The sequence below is a fragment of the Pongo abelii genome, chromosome 8 (genome assembly GCF_028885655.2).
Source record: "Pongo abelii isolate AG06213 chromosome 8, NHGRI_mPonAbe1-v2.0_pri, whole genome shotgun sequence".
NCBI classification, from domain to species: Eukaryota; Metazoa; Chordata; class Mammalia; order Primates; family Hominidae; genus Pongo; species Pongo abelii.
In genome coordinates, this window is record NC_071993.2 from 19,591,142 (window position 1) to 19,602,210 (window position 11,069).

At 35.6% G+C, this 11,069-nt stretch overlaps 1 protein-coding gene across 1 annotated transcript in view; it reads left to right on the forward strand.

Moving 5' to 3' along the window:
• Positions 1-11,069, forward strand: part of MALRD1 (MAM and LDL receptor class A domain containing 1) — a 678,818-nt gene that overhangs the window by 449,882 nt on the left and 217,867 nt on the right. The window contains exon 31 of the mRNA XM_024253733.2: positions 742-903. Within this exon, the coding sequence (XP_024109501.2) occupies positions 742-903 (162 nt within the window). The remainder of the gene's footprint in view (positions 1-741; positions 904-11,069) is intronic.

Below are 11,069 nucleotides of genomic sequence, written 5' to 3' on the forward strand. Positions count from 1 at the left end.
TCATTCTGTCTGTACAACACAGTCTGATTTTACAGTGAGTGCTCAAAAGTAATAACTAATGTACAAAAAAAAGGAAGAAAAATGAAAGCCTAGATCAGGGTATCATGATGGCACTTTTCACAGGTGACTAGAAATAGATACAGTTATCTATTAATTTTTTTCATTGTGAATAATTTAATTTTTAATGAGTTATCAATCAACACTTTTAGAAGAGAATTTCTTTCTTTAATTTAGTGACTAGCTCTGATATTTGATGCTGCAGTGATTGGTATGGTGTCCGAGGTAATTTGTTTCCTATACAGTTTACTACTTCTACCAAAGTGCCTTTTCTTTAGTAAATGACTTTGCATCGCTAATAGGCTATGCTATTCAAACATCAGAATAAGGGAAGGTAGTGAATTAAACATCCAGACAACTGAAGCTGTTTATTTATTTGACCTGAATAATCTTGTATTAGCATAATGTTATGTTCATTGTTCATGTGTAGATACAGTTTTAACTATCATCTATAAATATTATTCATCAATGCATATGACTCCTTAATAAGTGACAACATTCATACACAGCTTCTAGATCCTTCAATTAAAATATTACCAATGAGTATAAATGTCTTGATGCTGTAAATGTATTTATAAAGAATTAGAATATGCAGATACTAATTTTAAATGATCCCAAATAGAGGGTAGTAGCAAATGTGATAGACATTTCCAGAAATTTCCATGAATGTTTTTGCTTCCCCAGCACAGTATACAAGCACAACAGGAAGCTGCAATTTTGAAATAAGTTCAGGAAACTGGACCACAGCCTGCAGTCTTACTCAAGACTCTGAGGATGACTTGGACTGGGCCATTGGCAGCAGAATTCCTGCCGAAGTGTTAATTCCAGACTCTGATCACACGCCAGGTAAATCTAGTAGCCATCTCTAGACCAAGAAATCCACTCATCTGGAAGTCTGCTTTAACAATTTGTGTGAATTTCAGTGTGCATTTCTTATGTGTTTGTGGGGATAGAGCTCAGTAGGTTTTATGGAAAGAGGGCTAGTCCCTTCTATTGCAAACTCTGAATTACTAAATAGACCCAGAGCTGACACTGCTACAACAAAGCAACTCATGACTCATATTTTAAGAGACTCGCAGATTTTACTCACTGTACCCTAAGGGTGCCATGAAATTCCTCAATTGGGGGAGGGTAGGTGGGTGGCATTCAAATTAATGATAGCAATATGCAAAGATATACAACTGGGAATGCTAAAAGTTATCCTGTTGTAACAATGGCCAGTCACAACAATGAAATGGCTGACCACCAATTTCCTTCCCATCATTTTGAAGTACAGGAGCCAAAGTGTAAAATGGTAAGTGGTGATGGAATGAGTGAGTATCAGCACAATCTTCACAATTGTTGCTTTCTACCCTGTGATTTCAGATTATGCAATCTTTAATGGCTTTACAGTTAATGGACTCAAAGTAGGAGTAAACTTGTAATCTTATTTACTCTTACAAAAAAGTCCTACTGACTCAGAATTTATCTTAGAAATCTAGCTTTTATTAGGGATAAAAAAAATCTAAGATATTTGTGATGCTAATTTTATGTGTCAAATTGGAGGTGTTTTGCAAGAGATCAACATTTAAATTGATGAACTTTGAGTAAAGTGGATTGCCCCTCATAATGTGGCCTCCTCCAATCAGGTGAAGGCCTAAATAGAAAAAAAACAAAACAAAACACCAGCCTATGCAGCAAGGAGGATCCCCAAGAGAATGTCTTCAGATTTCATGTGCACCATGGGCTTTTATGGTTCTCCAGCCTGACAGTCCGCCCTGCAGATATTGGACTTGGCAGCCTTCATAACGTCATGAGCCAATTCCTTATAATAAATTTCCTTCTATATATACACACATCCTATTGATTCTGTTTCTCAGGAGAACCCTAACCAATACAATATTCTTCAAAACAGTTGAAGCATATGCACAGTAAAAAAGAACAAGATTATGTGGAATTTCAGTAACTTTCAAAAGATTGTCCTAGCCATTATATCACTAGTGAAAAGAGCACATTAATTTTATTATTTATATATTCCAGGCAGATTGAATGTATCATGTTATTCAATTACAGTATGGACATTCATTCTTGTTTTAAAGATTTTTCCCTAATTCCTTTTATATGGTAAATCACATGTATTGATTTGCATGTGTCAAACCAACCTTGCATCTTAGGAATGAACCCTACTGGATTGTGGTGAATTAACTCTTTGATATGATGGTGGATTTGGTTTTCAAGTATTTTGTTGAGGACTTTTGTGTCTGTGTTTATCAGGAATATTGGCCTGTAGTTTACTTTTTTCACTGTGGCTTTGCCAGATTTTAGTATCAGGGTAATGCTGACTTCATAGAATGAGTTAGGGAGGAGTCCCTCCTCCTTGAATTTTTGGAATTGTCACCAGCTCTTCTTTTTATGTCTGGTAGAATTAATCTTTAAATTGAATATTCTAACTCCTTTTGACTTGCCATGTTGTAGCTCCCTTTCACAAGTTTTTGTTTCCCTTAAAAACATGAAGTTAGTGTATACTACAAGATGAACAGGACAGAGAATCAAGAAACTAAGGTCAGTTATTAGAAGGATTTAGTGTATAACAAAGGTAGATATTTAAAACAGTGGGAAAAAGATGGATGATACAGTATGGTGCTGGCATATCTGGCTATCCACCTAGAAGGGCTTAAAATCAAATCCAAGTTTTACATAATATACAGCAATACAATATAGATAAAGACTTAAATGTAACAAATGAAAACAAGAAAATCTTTGCAAGAAAACAGAGAGTAAACTGTGTGTAATTTAGAGCAGAATGTTTTAAAACCTCCTAAACCCAATTTAGAAAGCTTTTTGGCCTCTTTGACATAGAAGTCAACTTTTAAAACCTGAAGTCAGCTTCTAAACCCAATTTAGAAAGCATTTTGGCCTCTTTGACATAGAAGGGCCAACACGTAATGACTTATATGAGGATATTTATGTCAGCATTGCTTTTAGCAGAAATAATGGGAAATAAATGAATGCCTATTATGTGATCATTTATGTGTTCCTTCCTTCATTCACTTAGCTATTTCTCAAATGCCAGGCACTTGGCCAGGTCCTGTGGATGCATCAGTGAATAAAACAGGCATAAATCCCTGTCACAGTAGAGCTTACATTACAGAAGGAGGGAACAGATAATGGGTAAACATAATAAATAAATAAATTAGATGGCTTTTTAGAAGTTAAGGGGAGAAAAAGAAAGGAATAGAGTACATAGGAGTGTGAAAGCCAGTAGATAGGTATGTGCCTTGGAGTTGGGAGGATGGCCATGTAAATAGGCTGGTCAAATTAGACCGTGTGGAGAAATGCCATTCAACAAGAGACCTGAAGGAGCTGTGAGGAAGTGACCTGTGGTTACCTAAGGAAAGAATGTTCCAGAGCTAGATCAGCCTGTGTTTGGAAGGTATCTCAACCTGGTTGCTAATGACATTTGGGGCAGTCTAATTAATTGGGGGTTTGACCTGTGCCATTGTAAGATGTTTAGCAGCACTTGAGGCCTCTGCCAACTAGATGTCAGAAGCACTCCTCTTTCTAATTATAATAAAGCCAAAATATCTTTAGAAATTTCCCCTGTTGAGAACCCAGAGAAACAGCCTGGAAGCCAAGGTAACTTGTAAAATCCACAGTGTGCCATATTATGCAGTCACTAAAAAGAGTTTAGTCATGTATATTTGATTTGAAAGGATTTCCAAATGACAGTGTTGAAGTAGTAAAGCAATATGCAAAATGTTAAGATAGTGTGATCTAGTTTTTCTAAAGCAGACAACGACTAGTACACCCTTATTGTGCATATGTATAAATCTGTACATAGATATTTCTATGAATGACTGTGAGCATGGAGGAAAGGATAAAAGGATACATACTTGTTTATGAACATAGATTACTTGAATGGGTGACAGGGTTAAAATACAGAAAGAAATAAACTCAGTAGAAAAAGAAACAAGGCTGGGCAGGGTGGCTCATGCCTGTAATCCCAGCCCTTTGGGAGGCTGAGGCAGGAGGATTGCTTGAACCCAGCTGGTCGAGACCAGCCTGGGCAACATAGTGAAACCCCATCTCTACAAAAAATAAAAAATTAGCCAGGTGTGGTGGTGTGCCTGTTGTCCCCACTACTCGGGAGGCTGAGGCAGGAGGATGGCTTGAGCCCATGAGATTGAGGCTGCAGTGTTGTGTTTACTCCATTGCACTCCAGCAAGACTCTGTCTCAAAAAAAAAAAAAAAAAAAAAAAAAGAAAGAAGAAAAGAAGAAGCAAGTAACAGGAACTGTACCTGAAAAGAAAATGCAATAATACATGGTGGTAGCACATTTGCGTGTTCGTGAAAAACGTGGTGAATATATTAAGGTTTGCCACTTGAAAGGTCTGAACTGTTCTTGTCCTTTCAATATTTACTTTTTCTTCAATATTTCCATTTATCAATTTTACATTACTAAAGAATATACTTTTTCTAAAATTTTTAAAATATAAATAAGCAGAAAAAAGTTTTCTAGTAACCTCAGAGTAATGGTAAAACCATCGATAAGCCTTGTGTATGTTCATACTCCCATTCTTTCTTAATGTATGCATTTTCAAAGAGAAATAGGTTTCTAGTTGATTTTGTAATTCTAAAAATATAGTGTAAATAAGTTTATATGTAGTGAAGTATCTTGCACAGCGTAGTTTTATAGTATTTTACTTTTTGAAAGTATCAAAATTTATAAAATTGTACTATAAACATATTATTTTCTCCATTATGATAAATATCACAACAACGAATTTACATTTAGATGTAACTTTTTTACTTCTCTAATTCCCAAAGATGAATGTATGGGATTTTTTGAGAAAATATGAGAAACAAGCCAATTTTCATTTATTCTGCTAAGATCTAGACAATAACGTGTGGACACAAATGCCTGTGAGTTCATTAGATATTATCTGCCACAATCTTCCCTTATCCTAGGATGGTATTTGAAAACTACAGGGCGTGTCTTCTGCTTAATAATACTAATGATACAAAAACTGCAGGCTCAGTTGAGAACAAGATTAAAGTGTAGTCAATAGATATGAGAAAGTTTACATCTGTTGTTCAGAAAGAAAACACGAGTGATCAATCAATACCTTTTAATGGAAACATTAAAGACTATTAATAAGAGTATTAATTTTTCTTTTTTGAACTTTTAGAGCTTGTGTATGTTCATCAAAGACCACATGAAATGTTTTGAGTCTGGTTATTTATGTAATGTTATATATAAGCAATGTTGTCTGCAGATTTAAAAAAAAGGCAGTAATTCTGACAGAATACTTTATTATCCGCCTTGTTAATCACTACTTGAGACAGTATATTTTACAGAGGGCTCTCTTCAAAGCAGCCTGATTATATCATTCTTAATACACTAATACGGCTGAGTGAGACTATTTAGGCATCTCTGAGATAATGGGATGCTGAATAAATTGTAAGGACATTAATTAATTTTGACCCTCTGGGAAAAACAAAATTTTTATGAGAAGGCCAACAAATTCAATGAGCCTATGGTCTATTTCTAAGCATCACATCATAGCTGTTAATTAAAATTGTATTTATGAACCTTTGCACTTATTGTTATCAAGATGAAGAATTAGATACGTAAGAGGGCCATTTTCAATGCCCATCACAGGGCTATTTATGAGCCATTTTGGAGACATTGACGAAGTTTGAGAGAGAAACAACAAACATCAATCGACTCTCTGGTCTACACATGAATACTGTTTAGACTTAATATATACAAGATTGAATGGCAAGAGTGACAGTTATGTAGCTTGAATTAATGAAGGCATAAGGCACAAAGCTGCTGCTGTCTCTCTTTTTGCCTTCCTTCATAACTTTATGTTCTTTTAAATGATATAATTGGCCATCTCCACAATTAGACTATCAACTCCAGTAAGACAACTGTCACATCTTTTGCTGTTGTTACGTCTCCTCTAGCATTTAAATAAGTTTGAATTGCACCTGATAAATACTTCTGCAGGTTACTTGGAACTATCCCCTACTATATTTATTGACAGTGAAGTATTTTGGATTACTTAATGCATTAAGCATTTCCTGAGTGCCTCCTAAATACCATTCATTGTGTTGGGAACTGAGAATATGAATTAACTAAATGATTGGTAAGTAACTAAGGAATCAAATATGCTGGCTGATAACAGCATACAAGCTTACTATCATGCATTTCTATACTCACCACTCAAGGTCCGAAAATACCCCCAAATAATCTTAGCAAGCTAATGCTCTCCTATGTATAATAGCAATTTAAGACATATAGTATTCAATAAATACAACTCAATTTGATATTTGGTTGATAGTGTCCTGCAGGTTAAGCAGATGATAACTGTACTTCCTATGGGCAGACAGGACAGACATTATTCTGATATCAGAGATGAGGAACACAGATATTATGGTTTTTCTTAGCCTGTAAAATGAGTAGCAAAGCCAGAGTGGAAACCTTGGTGTATGGATCCTAATCCAAGCCCTTTTCCAGGACATCACTGTAGTGTGTTCTTTCCTTATATACAGCTCTGCCTGAATCCCCTTAACCTTCATATTCAGGGCCATTAGACCTCGATTTCACTCTTGATTTATATCACCCTGGTCTCTGATAGAATAGAGGGAGACTCCTCTGCTTCTACTGATTCATTTGCTTGAGCAGGTTGGACAGGGATATGGAGTTAGGTATAGAAAAGCCAGCCCTCCCTCAGGTGATTCCCAGATCATTATTCTTGGATCCACTTTGATCTTACTCATATGTGCTCAAACACACACATACACTTAAAGACATACTTGCACACACACTCATGTACAGACACACACACACACACATATACAGAAACATATAATGACTATATTGTAACATATTTTTTAAAGATTCAACTGTTGGACAAAAAACTTTTGAGGCATTCCAAGAAAAAGAAGGAGAAGATGGGGGGAGCTGGGGGGAGAAAAAGAAGGAGAAAGAGGCAGAGGAGGAGGAAGAGGGAGAGGTAGAGTAGGAGGAACAGGAAAAAGGCAAATGGGATCAGAATGAATGGAGGAAGAACATCAGAAATCCTAAGTTAAGGAAAAATAGTTCACTATAGGTCTTCCCAAAGAAGCTACACATATATACAGATATCCTAAGATGCAAGTAAAAAATACTGGTAAGGACTGAATTGTGCCCCCTTCCTCCAGAATTCTTATGTTGAAGTGCTAATCCTACTGTGACTATTTGGAGATCTTAAGTAGGTAATTAATGTTAAATGGGGTCATAAGAGTCCTAATTCAGTAGGACTGCTGTCCTCATAAAATGAGGGAGAAGCATCAGGAATCTTCAAGTACAGAGGAAAGGCCACTTAAGGACACAGAGAGAGGACAGTCATTGCAAGCCAAGGAAAGAGGCATCGGGAAAAATCGGATCTCCTGGCACCTTGGTCTTGGACTTCCAGCCTTCAGAACTGTGAAGAAATAAATTTCTGTTGTTTAAGTCACTCAGCCTCTGGTGTTTTGTTATGGCAGTGCTAGCAGACTAATACAAATACTAAGAAAGGTTGTGAAGAACTTTTCAGGGGAACTCACTCAGACTACTTGGAGGAATAGGGAAATTGGCCCTGCTTCTCACATTTCCCACCAATGATCACTGCTTCCAAAGACAACTGCTCACATAAATGGCTTTTTCTCTCAGGATAAAGTCAGGGAAGGGCAGTCTAAAGAAATTTGGACATCTGCCTGGGGAAAGATAATCATGAGATAATTACAGCCTGAAAATGAGTCAGTGTTGTAGTTGGGGTTACACAGGATCATCACAATAGGGAGTGGTTTTGAACCTTGGCTGCATATTAGAATCATCTAGAGACTTAATAAAAGTACTAATAGCTGGGTCCCACCCACAGAGATTCTGATTTAATTGGTCTATGCTGTAGCCTGGGCATGAAGATTTTTAAGAATTCTGCATGGGATTCCAGTGCGTGGTCAAGGATGAGAACGCCTGCCCTGCGGGGAAGCGTACTTACTGCCTGCATGCTCAACCTACATTCAAAGCACCTGCTATTCATCCTCCCAATCAAAGAAGTCTGTTGGGAAAACAGTTCTTTATGTTGACTATTGAAATTCTTTATTGTGTGCTAAGCAACACAGGCTTTCATTCATGAGCTTAAATGAATAACCAAGAATCACCTTACATTTGAAGACAACCAATGTCATCAAAGAGAAAGTAGAGGAAAAGAACAGTTATCACTGGAAGAAATAGAACTCAGCATAATGGACAAAAATCAGATTTCTCATTGCTCTTTAGAAAACTGTGACTAGGTTCATTATCCAGCTATATGATCCCAATCTCCTTCAAATTCTCATGTACTTAGGATGAAAGCTATCAATCAGATGTAGTAGAAGGCATTTATTTGGAAGTGAGCAGCGATTATCCTCATCTGTTGACACTTGTGTGCCGTACAAGTGCAACCATTTTTATCATGAGACTAAAAATATTGTTGATATATATATATATATATTCCCATATACATGTATATATTCTAATGTAAATGTGCATATATATTTAAGTAAATATTTACATAAAATATATTTTCTATTGGTTAGATATGATAATAAGTATAGTTAAATGTAATATGCCAGTAATAAAAAAGAAGTCATTATCTGATAAAAATACATACTGAAGTATTTAAAGATGGTGCAATTTGATACCAGGCTTGCTTTCAAATAATTCCGTTGTATTGAAAATGTAGGTGGAAATATAGACAAAGCAAGATGGACCATGTGTATTAGGCCATCCTTGCATTGCTATAAAGAAATACCTGAGACTGGGTAATTGATAAAGAAATTTAGTTGACTCACAGTTCTACAGCCTTTACAGGAAGAATAGTGCCAACATCCACTTGGCTTCTGGGAAGGCCTCAGGAAGCTTGCAATTATGGCAGATGGTGAAGGGTGAGCAGGCACATCACATGGTGAAAGCAGGAGCAAGAGAGAGTGGTGGGGAGAAGAGGTGCCACTCTTTTAAATGACCAGATCTCCAGAGAACTCACAAAGAGAGCACCGAACCATGAGGGAGGGATCTTCCACCATGATCCAGTCACCTCTCACCAGGCCCCAACTCCAGCAATGGGGATTTCAGTTAAGCATGAGATTTAGGCAGGAACCAATATCCAAACTATATCACCATGAGTTGAAAATGGTTAAAACTGGGTTTGGGGTAGGTAGGAGTTCATTAGTCTATTCTTTCTACTTTGGTATAAATGTAAAAATTTTCAAAATAAAATTGTTTAGAAAAATGGTTCCCACAAAGTATGAATGTGATCAAACCTAGTTAAAAAACCTAACAATGTGAAATCTAGTGTGGAATTAGAACTGATTATTTAGAAAATACCAAGGGAGTTGTACACCAGATAGAAGTGAAGACAATAAATAATAATATCTCTTCACTAGGTTTTCAAGGTATACTGAAACATAACGAAGAATATGATACATAAATTCTTCTTTAATATGAATTTTAAACAATGCATTGGAATTTATTGTGATGCCAATTCAGAACAAATTTCTGTTTAATACTGGTTAGTGTTTGGATACTCAAGAGGAGTTAATTACTACGAATAGTCATGATAATAATAAATCCTGAGAGTGTTAAAGTGAAACATCTGGGATTTCTGTGATGCTTCAATCACCACATTGAAAACGTGTGTGAATAAATGGAGGCGTTTTCACAGGTGGGTGACAGAAAAGTAAAATAATGTACATTGGCATGATGAAAGAAATGTTTCTTCAATCATTCATTCATCCAAGAAATATTTTTTGAAGCCCATTTTTTGAGGCACTATTCTAGGTGCTTGGAATATCTGTTGAATAAATCAGAGAAGGATCTCTGCCATCATGTGGCTGACACTGTAGCAAAGGGAGAAAGAAAGTCAATATGAAGCATTATTCATAACAAATTTGTATAGTTTGTTTGTTGTTGATAAGTGCTATAGGAAAAAAAGAAAAGTAGGGGTTTCTGGATGATGGTGGGGGAAGAAGAGTGAGTTAAATAAAATGTTGCATGTAACTACTGCAATAAAGATGCTTTCATTAGTGTTTTTAGTTTTTCACAGAGTTGTGGATGGATGGATGGATGTGTGATGTATGCTGAATAAACAAAAAAGTGTTTTTCAAACACAATGAGAAATCTCAGAATGATTTAGAGGAAGAGAACTGACATTTATTAAATGTTTCCTAGTCAGAAACTGTGAAAAAAAGAATTTATGTATGTTGTCTTATTTAATATTTTTAAAACACTGTGATGTAAAACATATCATGTTTTTAGAAAGATTAAAAAGCTTTGCCATGTCACATGGATGACTGAGCAGGTAGATTGGAATACCAAATTTTCTGACTCAAAACACTTTCTTCTGAACCTACACTGCCCAATGTGATAGCAACTAGCCACATGGAACTATTGAGCCCCTGAAATGTGGCTAGTCAAAATTGAGATGTGCTGTATGTGTAAATTACAAACTGGATTTCAAATTAGTAACAAACAAAGAATATAAAATATTGTACTGGTAAGTTTTATATTTATTATATGTTGAAATTTATAACATTTTGAATATATTAGATTAAATAAATTACTAAAAACTTACCTTTTTTACTTTTTAAAATGTGGCTACTAAATATTCTAAAACTATGTATGTGGCTCACATTGTTTTCATTGGACAACCCTGTTAAATATTACACTGCATAGGTAAAGAAGGCTTTCTTGTCTACCAAGTGAATAAAACATTGGACTTGACTAAAGAAATATTGAAAAAAGCCATCCTTATATAACTTTGAAGATGAGTAGTCTTTTACTTATAAATTTGCACACTTGCAGCAAGAAGTGGCAAAGATGGTCTACATCCAATCCACTTTGAGCAAAAAGTACTTTGGAGAAAAAGAGAACAATGAAAAGCAAAGTGGTGTAATTATAACAATTTAGCTTAATCTATTATCTTTATATTACATTATGTATATTAACGAAGTATATCCTAATAATT